The sequence below is a fragment of the Vombatus ursinus genome, unplaced genomic scaffold (genome assembly GCF_900497805.2).
Source record: "Vombatus ursinus unplaced genomic scaffold, bare-nosed wombat genome assembly UNPS02014778.1, whole genome shotgun sequence".
In the NCBI taxonomy this organism is placed as follows: domain Eukaryota; kingdom Metazoa; phylum Chordata; class Mammalia; order Diprotodontia; family Vombatidae; genus Vombatus; species Vombatus ursinus.
In genome coordinates this window covers 3,521,348-3,546,272 of record NW_020954556.1, presented here as the reverse complement: position 1 = coordinate 3,546,272, position 24,925 = coordinate 3,521,348, and the positions used below count along the sequence as shown (strand labels likewise).

The 24,925-nt window shown below is 38.3% G+C and overlaps 1 protein-coding gene across 1 annotated transcript in view; it reads left to right on the top strand.

Annotated features, from left to right (window-relative positions):
* Positions 1–24,925, top strand: part of PSD3 (pleckstrin and Sec7 domain containing 3) — a 608,877-nt gene that overhangs the window by 332,377 nt on the left and 251,575 nt on the right. Inside the window, exon 9 of the mRNA XM_027865166.1 lies at positions 448–537. Within this exon, the coding sequence (XP_027720967.1) occupies positions 448–537 (90 nt within the window). The remainder of the gene's footprint in view (positions 1–447; positions 538–24,925) is intronic.

The window sequence follows — 24,925 nt, the reverse complement described above, 5'->3', positions numbered from 1 at the left end:
TAGCAATTTAATACAAAATTCTTCCTGTAAGAAGTCTACTTTCACATTGAAAAGGACATTCATTTTGACAAAATAAGGCTACTCATGTAAGTCAACTTAGAGATATAATTTTTATCTCTATTTTATTAATACTGGAATATTCCTCTGCTAAATGTGATGTAGATGATTTCACCAGGTGAAATGAGAAGGGTTTTTCCTCTGACATAATTGTACTCTTATTTAAAAATATTGTAGAGTAAAATGTATCTTCTAACTTATTTTTTCCCCCATTTCATTTTTTTTTTGCCAGAGTTTGTATCTATCCCCATTAGAAGTCAGATCAAGCTATGCTTTGTTTAGTTATATCTGAACAAAATATGGCATGGGAGGTGGGGATGGAGACTAAGTAAGTATTTGTAAGTCATTCGTTAAGTCACTGGGAATTTTTTTTTTCTACACATATTCCAGAATATTGGAAAGAAGATGACCTGTCAGGAGTTTATTACGAATCTCCAGGGTGTAAATGAAGGCAGTGATTTTCCCAGGGACCTGCTGAAGGTAAGCAAGCAGTGAAATACTGGTTTTTCTAAAAAGTAGGTTTACATTTGAATTCACTGATCAGTTTTTGAGTTTGAGATTGGTAGACTTAAGGATTCTTTAGCTACTTGCCTTCTAATTTAGATTTTTATAAGCTGTGTGAAGAGTGAATAGAAATTTGGCAACTCCTCAGGCCTCTTTTCCTCCAAAATATGTGTGGACTGTTCATTCCTGCAAAAAAACCTATGTAACAAACAAGATATCCTGGAAACCATTGCAATAATGACTTATTAAGTAGATGCTATAAATTTGGCAGCTCAAACAGTTAATGGATGGCATTGAACTTTTGAGCTGTTGGCAATCAGACTGTTTCACAAAGCTTGGGAAAGGTTACAAAGGTATATTCACTATGGAAACAAAAATGCATTTGCAGATTATAATGGATACAGTTCTGGCTTTATTCAAGCTCTAGTCACATGTCCTTGAGTTGTCTCTGCAAATCGATTAAATTAAATCTGAATAATTACAGAATGCCTGCAGTATTCACAGTCTGGCTTTATTTTTGGCCCCATTCCTCCCCGTCATCAGATAGTTATCATAAAGACAACAGAGTTGAGATTAGGATTCACAACACATTCTTCAGTAAGATAAATGAAATGATGTGCTTATAATCAAATGCAAGATTGTTGGCTAGAGGAAATGTGAATCTGGGGATGAGGTGGGATGGGGAGAGTCATGTAGGATCTGATTATGGTATACAGTAGATCTGGGCTTGGAGTCAAGAAGACCTGAGTTCAAATCCTGCCACAGACACCCACTAACTCTATGACCCTGAGCAAATTACTTAACTTCTATCTGCCTCAGTTTCCTCATTTGTAAAATGGGGATAATTGCACCTACCTCCCAGGGTTGTTGTGAGATGATAAAGGGGCAGCTAGGTGGAGTGGTGGGTAGAGCACTGGCCCTGGAGTCAGGAGGACCCGAGTTCAAATTTGGCCTCAGACACATAACACTCACTAGCTGTGTGTCTCTGGGCAAGTCACTTAACCCCAGTTACCTCACAAAACAAACAAACAAACAAAAAAGAGATAATGAATATGAAGCACTATGCAAACTTAAAGTGCTATATGAGTGCTAACTCTTATCGTCTCTCATTTCAGCCTAGTTTTCTGACTCAATGTTCACCTAGATTTCTTATGGAATCAATTATTGGGAATAGGTTTTTGCCATGTAAAGAGCAAATTTGGCTCACTAGGTGATGCTGCAGTATGGAAATGTGCTCACCGAAGGAAAAATATCTTACCTACCGTATCCTAGACAATTGTTCTTAAGTTATAAGTGAAGGTAGACTAGAGTGCCTTCAGTTTGAGGAAGAATAAGAATTAAAGGAGAGAGAAAGACAACTCTGTTATAATATAGACTAGTGCTAAACTTTTATTGAATTTAGTAGCTCATTTAAAAATGGTGATACTAGGCTAAATAAAAGAGGAAAAACATCTCAGTAAGCAAGCCAAGATGCCATTCCTTTGGTTTTTTTTTTTTGTTTGTTTGTTTTTTAAAAGACCAGCATAGCTGTTGCCTCCATTGACTTTGAGTAGTTAGACTTTGTTTCTGAGGCAACTTTATGGGAGATAAAAGGTGCCCCACTGTGGCAATAACTGTGTTCAGCACAATTCACTGATCTCATACAAGAGGACACAAGTTAACAAGTTATTTTTGCAGTCTGATGGTGTTAGCTTGGAAAATAATGGATTCTTTGAAAAGGGAGTATTTGCCAGGCTTTTATTCAGTAATATCTCAAATGAAAATTGACAAGATAATTTTCACTATGTAGCTTATAGGTTGCTGAGTTACTGAGTTGAGATGGTTTACATTACTGTAGTTATGTAACTAGGAAGTCTCAGAGTCTTTGATGCAGTGGTCAGGTGAGAAAATGCAGCCCAGGTTTCTGCCAGAGAGTGTCACACAACTCTGGGAAACACCTCCCTCCACTTATTTGCTAGGCAAAGAATTTGTCCGATGATTTTTTTTTTGGCAGTTGTGTAGTTGGAAATATGTTTACAAACGTTGGGGGAAAAAACTAACTTCTTCCAAACAACAGCATATTATACTGTGCCTTATTTACTGTGGAGAGATTGGTTACTCATTGGTATTCCAGAAACGACTGTGGGGTTTAGAATGGAAATTGTCAAGTGGAAGAATATTGACTTTTTTTCTCTCCTGAATGTGATAGTCTTCCATTTTGATAGGAATTGAGATTTTTCCTGCAGGCTGCAACATGAACAGGGTTTCATTAGAGCCATTTTTTTTTCATTATACTATTCCCTTTGTATGGCTAGTCTCCTTGGTTTTCTTTATCTTTTTCCTGTTAGTGTCTGGATTTCCAGCTGAGATAAATTACAATTTAATTAAAAAAAAAGAAATGTATGTATATGCACATATCCACCTGTGTGATTAGATGTGTATATATATGCATGCATATACTACATACATGTAAAATGTATATATACATATCCAGATGGATGTCTATGTGCACACATCCACCTGTGTGATTAGATGTGTATATATATATGCATGCATATACTACATACATGTAAAATGTGTATATATATATATACATATCCAGATGGATGTCTATGTGCACACCTCCACCTGTGTGATTAGATGTGTATGCATATGCACACATATGTACATTTACATATGTATAGAATGTATAGGTGTATATATGTGTGCAAGTATATAGATGTACACACATCTAATCACACAGATGGATAGATACATACCAACATTCCATGTGTGTTTTAGATTCTATCCTGTAAGTTTTGAAATACTTTACAAAATTTACGTGAAGTAGAACTTTAACAGTTCGAATTCATTTGATTTTTTTCTCTTCTCTTTTCACTATCTGCCATCACTCATTATGCTGATGCCAACTCCACTTGCAAGCAGTGTTTACAGAGTTAAAGGACAGATTTACTGAAATATTGATTGAAGAACAAGCACAAATACAGAGCTGCAACAGACCCTGCAATGAGCTTACTTTCTAATAGGATCCAGCACATTGATTTGGAGCTTCACAGGGATTAAATGAGCCTTGGGGCAGTGAATCTTCCCATCCTTTCCTAGGCACGTTGGTCTGATTACTGTTCACAGAGCAAGGGGTGAAAGGGGGTGTTGGGATGATGAGGATAGATGGCAAGATGCCCCTGCATCCTGCGAGCTGCTTTCCTGGTGGATGGCTGATTGGATGTGAAGCATGGCCTGAGGCCGAGTAGAGAGAGTGGGTTAGGTAAAGATGGGCTTTTTCACCCCCTGAAGAGAACCTTTGGAAAACAACACTTTGCAGTGAACCACCCTTCCCAGAGATGTCTACAGAAGCCGAGAGCCTCGCAGCCCTGGTGGAGAGCTTCCTCTCCCTGTCCCTAGGTTTGGCTCCTCCTCCGGTTCTCCTTGATGCTAAGCAGTTGGCACTGGTCAGTCATCTCAGGCCAGACCAGAGCCCTCTGCCAAAGCAATTCTTTCATTGTCCTTGGACACACAGTCTTTACTGCCACAGAAGGGGGAGGCCTCCAGAGTTTTCCCATTTGGCAGGTTGGATGCCATCCTTTCTGCATTATAGCTCTTTTGATGTGGTGCTGACAAATTAGGGATTCCCTTTCTCTGAGTCTGTTTTCCCCCTTTTTTGCTACTCAGGCCAGCCTCTTGATTCCTGAAACCTTCCTTGGGCTGCAGTCCAATTGTCCCCTTATACCTTCAAGAGAGAGGCCCAGCCACCAATTTAGGTTCAGATATAGTGACTACTAATGTTCTTTCTCTCCCCACCCCAGCCTTAATTTGTGTTGAACCCTCTAAAAACCTCCTCAGTTTCTTCCTAATTATCTCTTAAGGAATGAAGAATCTCCTTTAGATAGCTATCTGTAATTTTTCTAATAACTCTAGGGGGTCAGCAACCCCTTGCTTTTCCTATGGTGAGGGGCTGGTAGGGGAAGCTGCATTCCATAGGCCCTTCTGCCTTCATTCTTCCTGGCGATAGCAATATTCAATTTGTGGAGTGAGGTATAAGAGAGGGAGAAAAGTCCCATGGTGGCTGTGTACTACTTTCACTGTGTTCATGTGTAAAAACTCCTGTGAAAATGATTTTGTTCTTATGAGTATTCAGACATAAGAATGAATTTCTAACTTTCCCCCTTTCCATTTCCCAATGGGGCTAGTTGAAATTGAAGGGCTTTGGAATTGGCTTAATGTTTCCTGTCCTGAAGCCAGGTTTTTATTGTATGTGTTGTCCTTACTACTTTTAGGTTCCCCAGTTATATTTAAAATAAGATTTGAATTTGTCTGTTGCTATGGGTAGCCAAGGAGCCAGGAATATGTATTGAGGGCTAGCTCTTCTGCAGGGCATGGTATAGTAGGTTGGGTATAGGGGAGAGATACAGAGGAAATAAAAATAAGCTTCCCCCTCAAAGGGATTACTGTCATTTGGGAGAGAAAAGAAGGGGGTACTTTTTTCTCCATAAAATGTACAACTATTCTGTAGCTTTCCTTATGATTGAGCTGTAAATTGAATTTCACTAGTTTAACTTAGTTAATATTGATGTGTAGGAGCAGTAATTTATTAATCTTAATTCAAAGGCCACTTTTTCTCTTTGTAAATCATTCAACAGTTTTAAATCTTGCAATACTTAAAGGTACATTAGGGATTTTCTTTGAGTAGTGAAGAACTCACTTCAAAGTCTTAAAGTACAAATATCCAGAGAATTTTACACTTTCAAATAAGCTTAGGTTAGCACCAGAGGGATGGAAGATAAATTGAGTCATTTAAAAAAAAAATCACTGTTTTAAAGGAGTGTATTTTAAATACTTCCTTTGGACTTTCTTCCTACCTTTTAACAACTTATGTAATGCTTCTTCAGTTGATTCTTCCTCTGTGTCGCCCACAGCCCCCCCACCACTCACCTCCGCACCCCCCAGTGCTATCTTTCTCCTACCTCCCCCCAGCTCAGGTGTAACATATCAGGAGTGGCACCTCCCTGCACTGAGTCTGGCAGGCCAGGTGCTAGGCCTCACAACTCTTTCTGTTTCTGGGCTGTAAAGCTTACCCATTCTGCAGTCCTAAATGTGGACATTGCCAAAGATTCCTCCCGAGCAGGGGATAAGACCAGGGTTGGTCTGAGATTAGTCAATCAGCAAATTTTTATGAAGCTTTCAAGACACTGTGCTAGGCAGTGGGGTGATAGAAAGTTTATATAATACAGACTCTTACACACTCCTTTTGGAGCTTACAATCTAGTGTGATTACATTATACAAGATGGCATGATAAATTCATTAGAGAGTTACAAAACAAAGCAATTAGTGCTATATGAGGAGAAAGGCTGTTATACTGATGAAGGGAAGGCTTTGAAATGGAGGTGGCATTTGAATTGGGTTAAATGGTTAACAGTTCAGCAGGAGAAGAGAGAGTTGGGGGGGGTGTATTTCTGACATATAAGAAACAAAGTGAAAAGATGTCAGCCACCAGGATATAGTGCTTGTTCAAGGAAGAGGATGGGAACAGTTCCTAATTTTTTTTTATTTTCCCAAAAATTGGAATAGAAAGTATTCAGTTTTCTTTCCCTTGTTCAGAACACTTTTTGTGACTTTTCTCCTAAAAGCATCTCCTGTCTTGTTCCTTAATTATTTTAATTAACTTATTTTATTAATTTAGTCATTTTTCTTTCTCATAATCCCCTATTTAGTCCCGTCCTTTCTTGGTTAACCGCATCAGGAAAATGGTAATAATGCTTTCAGTCGTATTTGTTTTTCCAAAATCTTTAATGGCTCTCTGATTGCTTCAGGAAAAAATACAAATGCCATATCTTGGCTGTCAAGGCCTTTCACAGCCTGGCTCTGTCCTACCTTTCCAGCCATATTTTCACATTAAATTGATGCCAAATTTGACTACTAGCTGTTCTCTGAACTTAACATTTCCTCTCCCACTTCTTTATAGTTACATAAATCATCCCCCAGGCCTGGGATCTACTTCTTCCTCATCCCTGCCTGTCAGAATCCTTATTTTCTTTCAAAGCTTAGTTCATATGCCCTTCTGAGGAATCCTTGCCTTGATTCCTTCAAATGCTGATGATTCCAGCTTCACTGCCTTTCGTGTTTGTCTGTTTTAATAAACTCCCTTCTTCTCCCCTACCATCTCCAGTAGAATATAAGCTCCTTAAGGGTAGGGACTGCTTAAGTTTTGCCTCTGTCCCTCCCCCTAGCTCAGGGTCCTTGTACATAGCGGATACTTAATACAGGTTTGCTCAGTTGAATCGGTGGTCTCTATTTTTCCTCGCTGCTTACATGTAGAAAGAGAAGCAACAACTTGTTGGGATGATGGACACTGGTTACTTAACTGTGGGGGTGGGGAAAGACAGAACCATTTCATTATAAACTTATATGAAAGGTGCCTCCTCCAAACCTATGAAAAAGATAAGAGGAAATGAAGAAGACAAGGAATAAATGAAAATTGAGATATGAAGGTATGAGGTTGAAGGTCAGCTACCAGCTATGTATTAATTTTCTTCTGAGATGAATCCTGGAAGAAAATTTCAGATTTAAAGAATGAAGAATTTATTTTGTCTCTATGTTTTCAGGTAGTGGCAGCGGGTGTTTGTTGAGCACCCACTATGTGCAGAGAACTATATTGGGTTCTGTGGTGGATTACCAGAAAAAATAGATTATGTGCAGCCCCTTCCTTCTTGAAATCTTATTGAAGAAAGTGAAAAATATGTCCATGGACCAACTTGAGAACTTCAAAGCAAATTGTAAGCAATTTGTGTAGTGCTGAACAAGAGACAAAAACCTTAAAATCTGAAAACTGGCTGTGGTAAATAATGTAAAGCCTGGAGGAGTAGAGGCATAGTGCCCTGGTGGCTAAGGCAACATCACTGGAAATGGATGGGAAGCTAAGAAGGTTGCCTTGGCCCTTTGGTTGAGGAGCCATCTTTGAAGTCATCTGTTATACAGCCTACCTGTAGAGTGTTCTTTAGAATATTGTTCCTTGGTAGAAGCTTTGTTGCTGTGTTTGTTTTAGTGCCTTTGATGTATCCTGGTGACTTTGAAGTCACCCACCATGAAGCCCCTGAAAGGAAACCTGAAAGCTTTCTTAGGTTTGGAATCAACATCGGATTCTTGCTACCTTTTTTCCCCTCCAAGGTGGTGAATCAAGATACCTATCCCAGGTAGATGCATGTGTTTGAAGCCATTAAAATGAGCATAAACAATCCTATTGAAAGCTTTGTTTGGTATTTGTTTGTGCATTAATCCATGGCTCAAATGTTAAGAGTTTTGCTTTTCCAAAAGGTCATGTGTGCTGTTTTGGTATTTTTGAAATTGTTCTCCAGAAATGCATGGGCTAGGTATATTCATTCCTTAACATTCCTAAGCTGACTAAAACCATGATGTGCTGTGTTAAAAGGGAGTTTATCATTTGATCTCCTCAGGGTAAAAGTAATTTATTAAAGTGAAGTAGGAATCGAGGGGACAGGGAGATGAAGCGAGGAATAAATTAAAACAAATATTAGATGCAGAAGGTCAGTAAAGAAAACCAAAATATTTTAAATGACGATGAATGTTTCCTGTCTGACAAGCAGGGGAGATAATTATGAAATATAAGATTATGCCTTACAAATTTCCCACAATCAAACTGTTTTATCTATGACTTTAGAGTTTCAGGGTAAATCAACAAAAAATTAATTAGCCTCTAAACATTTTGAGGCAAGCTTTTTTGGGGTGGAAAGAAGGGATTAATGAGGAGGGATGTTAAATTCTATGTGTTTAAGAGAAATCATCAGACTAGTGAGGCCAGCCTGCCCTTACCATGTTCTAACCTCTCCTAGCTTTGGTAGAAAATTTTCAGCCATACAAAATATACAGATTAAGAATAATGAATCTGTTAAGTGGGGAATGAATGTAAAAATGAGAAGGGAAAGGAGGGCTCAAAAGTGAAAGCCCAGTAAGATTGTTAATAGGATCATGTACTCTTTGAATTCAGACCTTGTTTTTAGCATCCCAGCTTTCCAAAGACCAATTATAGCTAAGTAAAGATAGGCTTACCACCAATAGTGTGTATGTGAGATACACCTATATTTGCATCAAGGGCTTCCTTGAGAGAACAGGCAGGCTTTCTCAAGTAATATTCTATAAGTTGGATCTTTACCATGACGCAATTGGTTGAAAGACATAGAGACAATAAGGTACCACTGTTGTTATTCTTTGTTGATTATGAGGGGAAAAAGACACCATTTAATTTGACAGAGCATAATGTCACTTTAAAAGTTGTTTTCTAGTAAGCGCGTTTCCCATTTCTGTCTCAAAATCATTCCATATTCCTTAAAAGATATGCTACCAGAACTAACCTCATTCAGTGATTGGCTAATCATAACCCTCAGGTGAGTCATAAAATTGGAGACGTGTGTTTGCCAAAAGCATTCACCATTGTAAAGGAAGGGGTCCAGGTTGAGGTATTCGTCTGGATTTTGAGGGTACTCCACATGTTCTACTTTGCAAATAACATTGTGCTGTTTATGTCAAATCGAGGCAATTTGAAGTCCCACTTGTAAGCCATGTTACTTCCAACCCCTATTCATTCAGTTCCAGAGGCTCCTTATTTACCCTAGGCTCCATATTAAAACTTCTGTTTGGCCTTTAAAACCCTCCATAACCTGACTCCTTCCTATCTTTCCAGTCATTTTACACCTTACTCACCCATCCTCCCCCACCAACATACTCTGTGACTTAGTGACACTGGCCTCCTTTGCTTTTCCTCCCATATGGCACTCTATCTTACAATTCCAAGGAATTTTCCCTGGCTTTCCCTCCAGGTTTGTAATTCTCTCCCTTCTCATCTCTATTTTCTCGCTTCCTTGAATTCCTTTAATGTCTCAGCTAAAGTCCTTCCTTTTGCAAGAAGCTTTTCTCAGTCCTCTTTAATCTTTGGGCATTCCCTCTGATCTTTGACTTACTCTTTGTTTGTTTGTTTTTTGGCAAGGCAGTGGGGTGAAGTGACTTGCCCAGGGTCACACAGCTAGTAAATGTCAAGTGTCTGAGGCAAGATTTGAACTAGGTCTTCCTGAATCTGGGGCTGGTGCTCTATCCATTGTACCATCTAGTTGCCCCAACTTACTCTTTGTTTGTGTTTATATTTATATGTCTCTAGTTCACACGTAACTGTTTGCAAGTTGTCTCCTCTGTTAGACAATGAACTCCTTGATAATAGGAACTTTTTTTTTAAACCAGTCTTTGTATCCTCAGCACTTAACACAGTACCTGAAACATAGCAGGTGCTTATAAATGCTTGTGGACTAAATGAATGAAGAGTTTGGTTTGTCCATCTACATACAAAAGACCAAGTGGATGCAGAATATGTCTTGTACAGATTATGCATACAAATGAGATGAATAGACAGCTTAATAGAGATTGAGACAGGCAGTGCAAATGCACAGTGAGTTGGGCCATGAATTAAATACAAGGAAAGAAGGCTAGATTGCTTTATGGAATTTGCAAAACTCTGTTAATGGCCCTAAACTCTTAGAAATAAAACCCTCTCTTCTCACTATTGGTATTCCATCAGTATGGGGCTGCTAGGTGGTCCAATGGATAATGTGCCAGGCCTGGAGTAAAGAAGATTCCTCTGAAATTCAGATCTGGCTTGAGATAGTAGCTATGTGGCCCTAGACGAGTCACTTATCCCTGTTTGCCTCAGTTTCCTCATGTGTCAAATAAGCTGGAGAAGGAAATGGCAAACCATTCTGTCTCTTTGCCAAGAAAACTCCAAATGGGGCCACAAAGAGTCAGACACAACTGAAAAATGACTGAACAACAATACCAAATTCCACCAGTGCTATGATGGGACTGTAAGGCTTCAAACATAGCAATCCTTGGAATGTTGAAAGTGACTGTCACCCAGAGAACAATGGAAGAGATCAGGAACAGATTCTCTCAAAAAGAGAATAGGAACAGAACATGGGAAGTTCCAATCTATTAAAGAGAGCTAAGAGCAGATGATGACTTAAGTTGGATTAATAGGACAAAGCTTAGAATTGGCACACAGGTTTGGAAGTGAATGGCCAGAAAAATGTTGGGAGAAGTTAAGAGCTATTTGACTTTACCAGGACTGTGAATAGCAGAGAAGTGCTGATTGGGGTATTTAACAAGTGTGGGCTAATTAGCAGCTACCTCCTGGAAGTCTAAGTAGAAACAGATGGGCTGTGTAAGAATAAGCAAAGAGCTTCGGGTTATCTGTATACGGAAGAAAGATTAGCAGGTGGTTAGACTCAGCATTTTAATCAATTACTCACTGTAAGCATTTATTAAAGGCCTGCTGTGTGCCAGCCACTATGTCAGGCACTGCAGATACAAATAGTGAAACAAGTTTTTTTTTTCAGAGAGGTGTCAGAGCAGGGAGGACAGGTACAGATAGAACTATGTACAGATAAACGGAAAGAGAAAAATGAATACAAAGTAGTTAGGGACAGAATCAGCATTTGGGTGGATCAGGAAAGGCTTCATGGAGAAGGTGTTGCTTTCTGCTCAAGGTAGAGAGAGATCCTATTCTTTTTTGACAGTTTTGTAACAAGCTTCTAAGTCTTTCCACTTGGAAATTTTTGTTCCTTAACAATTTGTTGAACATTATGGGTTTCTTGGTTTATAAATAAAAGCAAAGTGACCTGCTTTATATGTTAATATCTAAATATGTGATTTTTAAAGAGTCACATATATGTGTATGTTGTATGACATCAACAGAATACCTAAATTAAAAAGCATCTCTAGACTCTCCCCTAAAAATCTCTTTTTGTGTGTAACAGAAGTAATGAGGTCTCGATTCTACTGTGGTTCCTCACTGGAGGGCAGAGAATGTGAGCGCTGGAAGGGATTGTAGAACTGGTCTAGTGTAATCTAGTTTTGGAGATGGGAAAACTGAGGACCAGAGGGGTGGTGTTGAAATCAGGGCTAGAAACCAACCAAGTTCCCTGACCTCTAGTAAAACCTAGAATTCAGATTTTATATTATCTTCCCTCCATTAAAAAATATTCCCAAACTCTGGTTATTACTTCTTTCTTGTACTTACAATGTGATACATTTATGCAGTAACAAACCCTTTTTGGGCTCTTAATAGGAATATTCCCTGTTAATTGACTTTAAGTATTTTTTTTGTTCCTCTGTTTACCTCTTTAACCTGAGTTTTCTTAACTACATGGCTTTTACCTGGCCTTTACATCTTTGGAAGGAAATAATACAAAGTGCTCTGACTATCGAATTGCTCTGAGGTTGCAAGATACTGAAGTTACAGTATTAAAGCCCTTCAGCTTTTCATTATACAACAACAAAGGGAAAGTCGGTTTAATAAAAAAGAAAAAAATAAATTGTTTTGTCCTTAGAAACACTAAGCTGTTTTGGCAGACTCAAGAATATAATGTACTCCATTTGTTGGAAACTGAAATGTTTTGGTGAAGCTGAAAGGGTTTCAGTGTATGGCATTGATTTATTGATTTGTCATGTAATGGGGAAGTGGATTTAGAGTCAAGGCACCAGATTTCAAATGCTTCCTTTGTTACATCACACCTCACTACAAGTGTGATAAGCTTGAACCAGTCCCCCTCATTTTTTACAAATGAGGGGGTTGGGGTTAGATTGCTTCTTGAGTTTTTTCCCCCCAATTCTAAATCCTATGATTTTTTTTGGGGGGGGGGGAGTAGGTCCAATAATGAAAAAGGAGATGAAAGTGACACATCATTCTATAAAATGGCAGATAATCTAGTCTGTCTCTAGAATAATAATAATGACTGACATTTATCTAGCATTTTATGATTTGAAAAGCACTTGACATGGATGGATTATCTATTTTGAACCTCACACCAACTCTGTCAGACAGATATTGCAAGTTGTAGTCTTCCCATTTTTCAGATAAGGAAAATTGAGGCTCAGTGAAGTTGGGTGATTTACCCACAGTCATATACTAGTAAGTTTTGCAAGGAGAATTTAAAACCAAGTCTTCCTGATGCCAGGTCTAGCATTACATACACTAGGCCACACCACTTCCTTTTCTTTGATGGTGTTGTTAGGCCAGCAGATCTTATTAACCAAGGACACATTCATTCACACAGATGATGGAGCTTGAATAGCCTGAAACCTATGAGCCTCCTCTCAGAATAATGTTTTTTAATGCATAAAATAAAATACATAGGATTACAGAGGTAACCAGTTATATTGAAATGCGGTTACTAAAATATATTTTAAAAAATCCATGGATAGCTTTGCATCTATGATGTCATGATCTCCCTTTGTAAATCTAGTTTATATTAATTTTTATTTTTTATTTTTTTTTTAGCTAGGCAGTGGGGTTAAATGACTTGCCCAGGGTCACATAGCTAATAAGTGTTATGTGTCTGAGGCTGTATTTGAACTCAGGTCCTCCTGAATCCAGGGCCGGTGCTCTATCCACTGTGCCACCTAGCTGCCCCTATATTAATTTTTATTGACAAATGGTTCGTTCTATGCTCTCATTTTATGACATGGTTCAAGTGTTTCTGGTGTGAGCTTGGAAAGTCATGACACTTCTGGTCCTCATTTTGTGCATCTGCAGCCTCTAAGGGCCCTCTCAGCCGTACAAGCCTGTAAAAGTGCTGTGGTAGCCTGGACATCTTTTGGTCATATACCAAAAGTAATTCTCTAGGCAGATTTAAAATTCTTCATTGGGTCAAAGAGAAGAGCACATACTTAAGAACTTAAGCTCTTATGGACATGAGAGGATGTTCAAGTTTCAGGCCGAGGAAACATCAGTCTCTGTCAATTCCCACAGGTTGGTGTCATGAGGGAGGAATAACCTGTCTGGAAGGGAAAAAAAGAACATCTTTCTAATGTAAAGGCTGAAATAATTCTCAGAAATATTTTATTTGAGTTTTATTCTAAGTGCATAGTTCAAAATAGGAACTGATGGGTGGTATTTAAATGTAGCTATATAAAGAGCTTTCACTGTTGCCTAGAACAGATGAATGATTCCTGATGAGGGGGGTCATTGAAAACCTGTTAACAATGGTATCCGTGGTATGGGTGATTTTTGATGCATTTTCCTAGTTTAGGCAGTAGGTTAGCAAATCTTTGATGATAGTTAATAGCTCTCTTCTAGCAACTTTGAATATTCTGGGTTAAAATTGGAACTAGGATTTTTTCTTTTTCTTTTCTTTTCTTCTTTTTTTTTTTTTCAGTCAGAAAACCAAGTCTGAAATGCATGATTAAAAGGTTGTGTTGGGTTTTGGCACCTGCATGTCCTTCCACTGAAGGATGGGAAAGAGGGAGCAATGAGTGTGTTCTCTGGTTTGGTGGTCATCAGTTGGACCTCAAATATAAAATGATGATGGCAATGTTTTCAATCAGCTGAAGCCCCACCAATCATGCTTATTATGTTTGTTTTTTTATTTTTTCTCAATTATAATTTTTTAAAAACTTAATGTTCATTTTTTAAAAAATGATGAGTTCCAAATTCTCTCCCTCCTACCCCTCCCTCACTTAATGAGGAGACAAGCAATATGGTCTCAGTTACACATGTGAGGTCATCCAGAACATATTTCCATATTAGCCATGTTTAAAAAAAATGCTCATTATATTTAAAGATGTATCTGTATCAAAAAGTCATCTTAGAACTTTTTCAGCAGAACAGATGCTGCTTAAAGCATACAAACAGGTTTCTCTCCCCCCCCCCATGTAGAGTTGTATTTGAGTGGGGGTGGTAGTAATCCTTTAGGGTACTGTAATGGAATATTAACAATTCCCAGAAAGATTCTATTTTTAATCTTATCATGCAGAAGCTTCAGAGTATTTCATATTCAAATACATCCGTAGAATTTAGAAATGCATGTGATGAATTGCTTTTCCTTTGACTACATCTGCCATCAACATTATTGTTCTTTTCATACCATCCCCCTCCTTCCAGTATCTCCAGATTTGCCAAGTTCTTTATAGTTATAGGGGAAGCAGTTTGTAGGGTGGCCCACTTTAATTGCCCTTCTGCCCTTGATTCACTGACTCTTAATATGATGAAATTATTCTCTTTTTCATTTTCCTCCTTTATAATATTGGCAGGGTGGATATTATGTATGCTCTTCTGTGTCAACGGGCCAAATGTTTGGAGATTTCAATGGTTTGTATACAAATGCCTGACAATTATTACTATAATATGTTTAGAGGATAATGATTATAGTCTGCTGATTCAGGGAGTTTAGTGTTATGTAATTGGCTGGTACAGATTTCAGGTATCAAAATAACAAATTTAAATCCTCTACCTCACATCTGCGGAAAATCTTGAAGTTTAGAAAGTAACTGCCACTAAAGGCTATCTCAGAACTTGACATTTAAGCATACCATCATTTTTGTATGGAATTTAGCCACCAGTCCTCATCATTTATGTAGATTTCGAATTGGAGATCAGTTTTAAAATTTTAGCTGATAAAACTAAGAGAGAATTTTGCCAATTGAGATGACAATTTGAATGGAAACAAAGAGCAAAGACCTTCAAAAATTGGTCCTTCTCTTCATTCAGTTCCTTGGAGTACTACCATCCCCAATGTGAACCATTGAGGATGACTTTTTAATCAGAGTAGAGCAGTTTTCTTACAAACATATTTCTTGACATAGATATAATCAGGTTGGTGTGACCAGGGATTTTCTCCAGGGTGTGATAGCACTTGGAGGCCTTGACCATTGTGGAAACAACAGACTTAGCACTTAGCAAGAATAATTAGTTAAATAAGAAATTACTAGTTGGTGTGCTGGAAACTGCTAGTGGAGTATGAGAAGGCAGCACAGTGCATCTCTCTCCTCACCCATCACTTCCATTGTGCAGTGTTCCATGTCCTGACCCTATTCTCCATCATCCGAAGATTCACTTTGGACTTTTTGCCTTTGACAAGATTTGTGGTACATGCCAAAGGATCAAAAATTCCTATTTGGGGCTCTGTTCCTTGGTATTTTGGAAGATCATGTTTTTATTGCCCCTATTCAGATTTTATCCTTCTGTATCTACTCATCCTATATGATTATAATCCCTGTTTTCCCATCATAATGTACTGACCACCTTGTCTTTTTGTTCTTTTGTATTACAAAGGTCCCAGTGTACTACTTACTACTCAGGCTAATTGTTAGTTGTCTTTCCTTCTTTCTCCGTGATGGACCCACCTCCTTTTTGGGTCATGCTTGCCCTGGATGATAATGTTTTTTAAATGTCTGCATGCAAGTCATTTCTGGTCACAACATGCTGAGGCCTGCTTATCCCCCAATTTATAGCTTTCCATTGCCCTCTGGATTATTTGTAATTTTAATTCTTCTAAAATTACAGTGCTTGATGTTTCTCAGCCTTATAACACCACTGGGAGAATATTGGTCTTAAAGATAGGGGCTTTTGAGACAGTGATCAGTTTCTGGTCATGAAAGCACTGTACAATTTCCCATGTAAAATTTACTACTTGGGAAATTCTTTCAACTTAGTTTTGGGCCCAGATGATTGTCCATCTACAGAGCCTGTCCAATATGATCAGAATCGACAACTCCTCCAAAGGTGATTGTCACAAATTAATCATTGCAGTGTGATGCAATGGAAGGATGTCCAGGGCTGGGAATGAAGAAAAGTGCGTTATGGACCTGGATCTGTTATTTTTCAAGCAGGAGCTGCACCAGCGTCTGTCAGAGACTTCATAGAAGAGATTCTTGTGTTGGAAAGGCATTTGGAATACATGGTCCCTTAGGTCTATGGTTTTTAGCAAATTTATTGTAGTGAGGGACATTTCCTTCCTGTTGATCATACCTTTTGATGGAACGTAACTCTTTATTTATCTTTATTTATCTTTATTTATCATGACTCAGTATGTTGGTATGTGTTCTAAAACCCGCCCAGTGATTAGATTTAAATTTATCTAAAGCAGGGCTAGATGCCCTCATGACTTCTTTTCCTTGTAATAATGTAATCAGTATTAGCAGTGTTTTAGGCATTACTTGGAGCTCATTATATTCCATAGATATAAATCAAGAGCAGATATGTAAAACCTGACATTTCTTGAGAGGAGTACAGAAAGTTTATGGCGGTTTCATATTGAGGAAGATTGCTTTTCTATTAAGTGAGGAAGGGTTTGTGCTATAACTTCTGGACAGTTTCCCCCATAACTGATATGACCTTGTAGTGCAATTTAAGAAACATATTTCTAAATTTTTTTCCCCTGAACTTTAGATGTGCTGATGAAAAGAAGGCCATAACATTTCCACCTAATTTTTTTTCTCTCTTAATCACCTTCCCTGGGTTGAGAGATAGAGGGTGCTTTAAGGTGGAAACAGAGCCTGAAAGGGTTTAATCAGACCAACTCCAACTTATACTGATGATGCAAGATGAATATTGCTTTTCAGCTTTGTCAAGCCAAAAAGCAAAGACAAATGAACTGATTTTTTTTTTTTCATTCCTCTCTCCTCCTCCCTCCCCCCTCCTTATCACTGGTGCTACTCTACAATTCATCTTCATTTTTTGCTGGATTCCGTTTATAAGCTATGGTGAAGAGCTTGTTATATATTATGTTTCTTTGTATTTTCAAAGGCACAGTTGTCTACAGAAATGTCAGAGCATACTTCCAGCCAGCATTTTCAATGAGTACAAAAAGCTTAACAACCCACAGATATTTTTACCAGCTTTCCATGGGAGGACACACAGGTCAAATAATGAAATGAGTACTGTTTGCTTGTATTCCTTGCTAGGGGCAGGGGAGAAGGCAAGGATTGAGAAAACTGGGGATAAAAAGATGAAGGACAGAGTGAAAAGTGGCTCTGTGCTCATGGGGTGATTTTAATTTTGTTCTTTTACTTTTTTTTTTTAAGGGCATAATCTTTTTGCTCAGATTGATTCTCCCACTTACCCTTCTGCCTTTCTCTGGTCTTACCCCCCTTTCCTTTCTACTTTTCCTCTTATCTTCCCACCTCACTCCTCTCGTCCTTCTTCCTTACATCGTCTAAGATTCTGAGTGTTGGGAAAGGAGGAGAAGGAACAGAAAAGAAGAGGAAATAATCCAGCCCCGTTTTTTCCCTGCTTGAGGCTGACGTTTTTGTCCAGCATAATTTATTTGCTTTTTGGAGGATGGTTTTCAGCATTCTGAGGGAGCAGTTTCTTCTTGGGCTCATGGCTGTGGTTCAGTCGTGCTGCAGCTGTACGAGAGCACTCAATCTTTCTGCTCCCACCTCTGTCACCCCCATCTTGGCCAGATCTGCTGTTAGAACCTCTTTTGTTCCCTTTTACAAACCCCCAGTGGCAGTTTCTGTTTTAACTCTTAACATTCCCTCATGTATTTGTCTTCATTCAGGTGTATTTGATGACGGTTCTTTGGTTATTTTCCTTTATTAATTCCCCTATTCCTTAATTTCCCATACGATCCCCTTTTGCCCGTGGACCACAACCCTTGGCTCTCTTTCCATGTCTGCTTGGTAAGGCGAGCCATTAAACAATGAAAACAGGCTGAAGGGTCTCTCTGTTGCAAGGAGACGAAGTATTCTCATATTTTTCTTGCTACATCTTCCAGTGGGTTGGCATCCAGGAAAGAAAGATTTTGTGGGATATTCCATTAGTTATCCTTAATGTGTACTGGGTCAGTCAGCTGACATTTATTAAGGGCCTACCAGGTTATCTCAGTGGTCCCTTTCAGCTCTAAAATAGAATCATCCTGGGATTATGTATTATTCCATCTACTTGTATTATGGAAACTTACGAGGATAAACTGTGTCTTTATATTAAGACATAGAAAGCCAAAACTGCCCCAGGAGAGCGTTAATTCCCCAGAATGTAACATGCAACCCCTGGGTTAATCTGTCAGGATATATATCTTGGGTAGGCACTGCAGATGGGGAAGGAGCTGGGCCTAGAATGGAATAGAAGAGATTGGACTAGATCACATTTAGAAAATCGTGTTGAGTTTTCAGTTGTCCCCAAGATGTTCTTTGCTGCAAAATCCCAGATTTGAATCATGAAACAGCTTGATCCCAGGTGATTCAAAATTGCACTGGGCTTGTAATTAGGAAGACCCAAATTGAGATTTGGCCTTAGACACTTACTAGCTGTGTGATTGTGGGCAAGTAACTTAACCTTTGTTTGCATCAGTTTCCTCATCTGTAAAATGAGGATGATTACAGCACCTACCTCACAAGGTGACTTTGAGGTTCAAATGAGAAAAGATTTGTAAAGTGCTTTAACCTGGTGCATAGTAGGGGCTGTATAAATTCTAACTAGCTGTTACTTTAACTGTGGTTCTTTGATAGAAGTAACATTGGCATTACCAAAGAATGGAGAAAAGGGGAGGGGATATATGATAAGACCTTAACAAGAAGGTAGGGATATGAGATTAAGAAGTGGTATTTATAGTGATGCATTGGCTTCCATGATGTCATTGATCCAATGGACCTATGGTGACCTAGGCTTATTTTCCACTGGTTGATACCTCAGCTCAGTGGGTCTTACTACTGATTTCTTTTTGTGACCCCCTTTAACTCCCCACTCTCCCTTCTCCTAAGGAGTTCCCTGAGCCTTAAGCTCCTGTTGGCTTCCCTGCCAAGTTCCTCTTTCCTATGCTTTTCCATTCCCTGCTCATTGGCAGAACTGAGGTAACAGATCAGGGGATCAGTGACAGTTTGACCCTTCTTCTGGTCCAGATGCTTCTCTGTTCCTTGATGTTCACGTCCTTCAGTTAGTGACTGTTTGCTCAAGTTCTCTCCTCAGTGAAGCATTTTTCTAAATTCAGATTCTCAATAGTAAAAAAAAAAAAAATTACCAGAGATTAATAGCAAGCACTCCTGTTTTCAAAGTTAGGGTCATATCAGGATTTTTCTTCTGCTAATTCATCCAACATCTATTAAGCATCTTCTTTCACCATAGAGCCCTGGGGGAGGTGCAAAGGTTAGCTAAGACATAGTGCTTATTCTTACTTTCTTTGTACAATGCCAAAGTCAGAATAGGGACAGTTATAAATGTATCAGAGGGATGTAAAACAAGATTTGAGGACAAAGGTTAAGGAAGGCTTCATGGAGAGAAGGTGGTCTTTGAGTTAGCCTTTGAAGGACGGGTAGGGATTTTAATAGGCATAGAGTAGAAAGGACGACATTTCAGATAGAGGAAACAGCTTGAACAGAGAGTTTCTAGTATATTCAGGGCACTTAGGATAGTCTTATTGGACAGAACTCTGGAGTAGAATAATGTGAGATACCTGGAAAAGGTAAAGTGGAATCAGATTGAATGGTACATAAAGGAGCCTTATCATTATTTAGTAGCTAGTAGATTTTTGGGCAAAGGAATGGTATGTGTCATGGTGCCCACACCATGTGTGTCTTTTTGGTTTATTTCTCTCAAATTTGAATCAACAAAGGTTTTCTAGGCAGAAAGTAGAGTAACTTAAGAGGAAAAAGTTGTTGTGAGTACTTTTTCAGTTGTGTCTGACTCTGTGTGACCCCCTTTGAGGTTTCCTTGGCAGAGATACTGGAGTGGTTTGCCATTTTTTTCTTCCAACTCATTTTACAGATGAGGAAACTGAGGCCAACAGGATTAAGCAGTTTAGTCAGAGTCACACAGCTAGTAAGTGTCTGAGGCCAGATTTGAACTCAGGAAGATGAGTCTTCTGACTACAGGCCTGACATTCTTATCCACTGCACCACCTAGTTTACCTCATTTGACTGGGTAATATATTTACATTTCTTTCACCATAGCCACATTCAAAAGTGTTGTTTTAATGTTCAAAGGGGTTGACCCTGTCTCCTTAGTTCAGTTAAACTCTCCTTTTGCCTCAAGGACAACATCATTTTCCCTTTTGTTTTCTCTGATGATCACTGTTTCCCCTGTGCCTGCAGAGCATTTTACTTTGTGACAGAATTAGATATGGTGCATTGAAGCTGTTAGTATTATATTGATGATCCCAGTAGAGCCTCAAGTGGACGATGTCCCAAAGCAAAATGTTCCACTGAGAGATAATCTCAGCACAGGATTGGATTTGGGCATATTAAATTTTGAAGAGGCCTTGGAGCTACAGACTGGGAAAGAAGAAGCCACCGATAAGAGGAAAACTAAAAAAAGAAAGACCTCTACAGAGAAAGTGACACCAAAAGCCATGTATAATGCAAAGGTGAGATTGTGATCCATAATCTGGATTTCAAGCTGATAGCTAGAAATACATGCTCACTTTTTTTGGTGGCTTTTCCCTTTCTAGTTTGTTAGCTCCAATGCCTCTTACTAAATTGCTTTTTTCTTTCTTTGTCTTTATATCTTTACATGACATATAGTTTTTTAGTGCAGTGCTTTAGCATCTACATGAACTCAGTTCTCTCTTCTCCTTGAGGAGAGCGGGTTTATAATTGTGGAGGTTGGGGGGCAGGGGAGGAAGAGATCCTAAAAGAAATGACCATAATTATGTGTGTAATATATATATATATATAAAATCTAACTCAGTTCTGAAGCCCCCAAAGGGGCTGGGTTGGGAAGCAAGGATGAGGCTAGTTCAAAAGATAGATAAATTACACGTTGTAAAGTGGGCTCTCTGCACTCACAAAAAGTGTATGAAAATTGATCTCTATTGTCCTGTATAGTGACCTGTCTGCTGTGAGCGTAACCACCTGGATGGCCCGCTCTTTTCATCCTTTTGACCAGAGTAAACTTGGGTGAAAGAGTAAATGTTAGGAGCGGAATTGGCAAATAGAGAGACCAGGGTTCGGGAAAGGTTTATCTAATGTCATTATTTCTTCTTATCCTTTTTTGGTGTCTTCCGCTACCCTAACTGACTCCTGCTGTTATACTTTGGAGGACAAATGAATGTGCAAAACAACAAAATTGTATTTTTTGGACACTCTTGACTTAGTTATGAATTTTTGAATTTCTTGAGCTGTGAGGGTAACAGGGTGCCTATAGAGATCATCTAACCCTGCTCCCTCATTGGATAAAGTAGGAAACCGAGGCATAAAGATATTAGATGACTAAGGTCACGTAATTAATAATTGGTGATTCTCAGACTAGAACCTGGCTCTTGATTGAGGTTTAATTTTATTTTCCCCTTGTACTACTGCATGCTGCTTTCCACATGCTGTTCTTTTTTTTTTTTTAAAGAGACTTCCACAGCCTCTGTACAGTCCATAACTTATCCACTGATAAGTATAATTACAAGTATACTTATATATTATGTATGTTATATTAATATAATACATAATTATAAGTACAGCTTGTCTTTTTTACACCAGCAAAATTACTTAGATTAAAAAAGGGGAAAACAGATTAATTAAATGTGACAAACCAACTTTTAGCCATTGTCATGACAGGCATCCTTTGAAAAGGCAGGTGATGAGCTTTTGGGGTTCCTTGAATTAGCTCAGCAGTTCTCAAAACACAGTTCTCATTCTCCTAGGGGTCCATCAGACCCTTTTGGGCCATGAAGTCAGAACTGTTTTCACAGTACTAAAATATTATTTGCCTATTAAGATACTCCCCTGTTTTCTAACTATATATGCAGGGCTGAATTTTCTTCATATATTTCAAAACAATATCACAACAGATTAAATGCAGAAGCAAATATGAGACATCCAGTAGTCTATTAATAAAGCCAGACATTAAAGAGATTTGCAAAATTTGTAAAAACATTGCCACTCTTCTCACTAATTTTAAAAAAATTTTGAATAATGACTTTTTCATTAAATATGTTAACATATAATAATGGGTTTATTATCTCAAAATGAATTAATATTTTTAAAATTTGTCAGTCTTATTTTTAATATGGTAAATAAATCTAATAGAAATAGTTCACATAAACAAAAGGTCTTTGGGGGCCGGTCTCAGTTTTTAAGAGTGTAAAGGAGTCTTTCCATCAAAAAGTTTCAGAACTTTGCTAGATTTAGATAGATGCAATCCAAGCTCTTTATATGGTTCCTGTTCCTGAAGGAAGCATGATCTAATGGTCTTTTCAACCTCATCAGAAGAGTTATTACATATTGTAAATGATATATCTTTAAACAGCATTTGGTGAAGAGAGTCCTTCATTTTGTTTTCAGATCCATTTCTGGGCCCTATTAGAGTTCATTTTGGAGTTCATTCTATAATACACATTTGTTCTTTTCCAGGTTTTCCCAGATTTTTGTTTTTTTAAATACTCATGGTCTTGCAGCAGCTGAATTCTACAACTGATAATTAAATATACTTACACCCATTTTTTATTTTTATAATAACCCGTCTTCCCTTCTCTGAGGATTTATTTATTCCCTAAAATCATTATATTATGGATGAATCAGATACATCTTTATTGTCTTTGTTGCTGCAAATAGTTCTTTAGTATTTTCAATCTTTTTTTCTCTTTTTTCCCTTTTGGATGCTCATCTCTGAACTTAAAACTATGTGATACTGTCTTGATTGTTTATTCATATTTTCCAGAGTGATTTTTGAACTTTCTCTGTGATTTTGAAGTTAACCAGTAAAATATGCCCATACTTGTTAAACTGTACAGTAAGTGATTTAGGGAATGTCCATGATGTGTTAGTGCTCAGCTTCCTTAAAAGGAAAGTCATCAGTGGGTAGATTCTGTGTTATAAATGTATTAAGGAGGCATAATTTTAGACAAATGACTTGATATTTTTTATAGAACACTCCCCCCCCCCCTTTCACTGTGTGGGGGTTTCCTGTTGCTGAGTGTGTTTTGACTTTATCTGCCTTTTTTGCTATCTAAGAAGTTCTAAAATAGACCTGTAAGAAAAATGTGTGACCCCTAGAGGGATAGTCAGCTGGTAGGATGATAATGTTTTCTCTAGAGAGAAAATATGATGCAGTGAAAAAAGATCACTGAAGTTGGAATATTAATATGTTTAGGTCTCAGCTCTGCTTCCTTATGACTTCCATGACTTTGGACAAACAAGTCACTCAACCTGTAAAATGAAGGGAGTAGCTATAATTTTTTTTTCTTTCTGAGGCAATTGGGGTTAAGTGACTTGCCCAGAGTCACACAGCTAGTGAATGTTGTGTGTCTGATGCTGAGTTCGAACTCAAGTCCTCCTGACTCCAGTCTATCCACTGCGCCACCTAGCTGCCCCAAATGAAGGGATTAGATTAGATGGTCTTTAACATTCCTTTTATCGCTACCTCTTAGTTTTGATCTTAGGTGGTCATCTGGAAGTCAGTCTCAGTCAGTATGGGAAATCGCCTTACAAAGTTCTTATTGTATCTTGAGGGGTGGGGTGTGTGTCTGTGTGTGATGTGATAGTTTTGCCTTTCTCCTCATCTTTGATGAGATTATCATTTAACAGAATTTATTCTATCATTCTTTTTCAGCTTGTGCAAAATAAGGTGATACATAATGGATTCCTGTGGACAGATTGTAATTGAATAGATTTGAATACAGCATAGGCCAAGCTACATTTTCCTAAAACATAACCATGTTAAAGGGTTTCTACCACAATTGCCCTCCTAATCTGTCTAAATTAGAGGTTGTTTTTTCTTCCATTATGTTAGCATGGCCAGAGGCTTTTCTTTGCATTTATTTAATGACAGAAAACCATCATCTTAAATATTTTGAGAACATGTTATAAGGCAGGGTTACTAATATGTCCTCCACTAAACTTTACTCCAGTGCCAAAGGCGTGGAAATGACCCTGATTTTTTACAAAGGTTGTACCAGCTGATATACATATACATATATACATACACATATTTATGTACATACATATACACACATACATGTAGATATATGTATGTATATATGTGTATATACACATGCACACACACACACATATGTATGTATATATGTATGTATGCTCTATTTAGGAGGTTTAGTCCACCTGAAGAGCTTTAGGTATGAGTCAGTTAACAGGCTGTGTGACAGTTTCTGAGGACCAGGCAAGCTAAGTACAGGAAAGCTCACTTCTAGAAGGTTAGTAACCAAGTGAACTCCTTAGTTTCCTTAGTTTCACAGGAGTTATAATGGTGCATCAGTGGAGGGAGTACACTAATGAAATCATGGGCTTTTTAAAGTGTGAAAGTAATTTGTGGATACATACAGTAAGTGTTCTGGACCTCAAATAATTTCATCAGTTTGGAATTTTGCATTGGTTTCCATTTTGTTTTTTAATGAATGCTACTGTTAGCTCTCCTTCCTTCATGTTTTTTTTCTTCTTCCTTTCAGGAGCTCAAGCATGTGTCTATAGCTTGTGGACTCTGAGTAATGACACTGCTTGTTGTACTACAGAAGCCACGCTATAGGGTAAAAGAAGGGAAAAGCAATTTAGAAGGAAAAATACACACTCACTCTCTCTCTCTTTTTCTTTCTTTCTCTCTTTCTCTCTTTCTCTCTCTCTCTCTCACACACACACACACACACACACACACACACACACACACACACACAC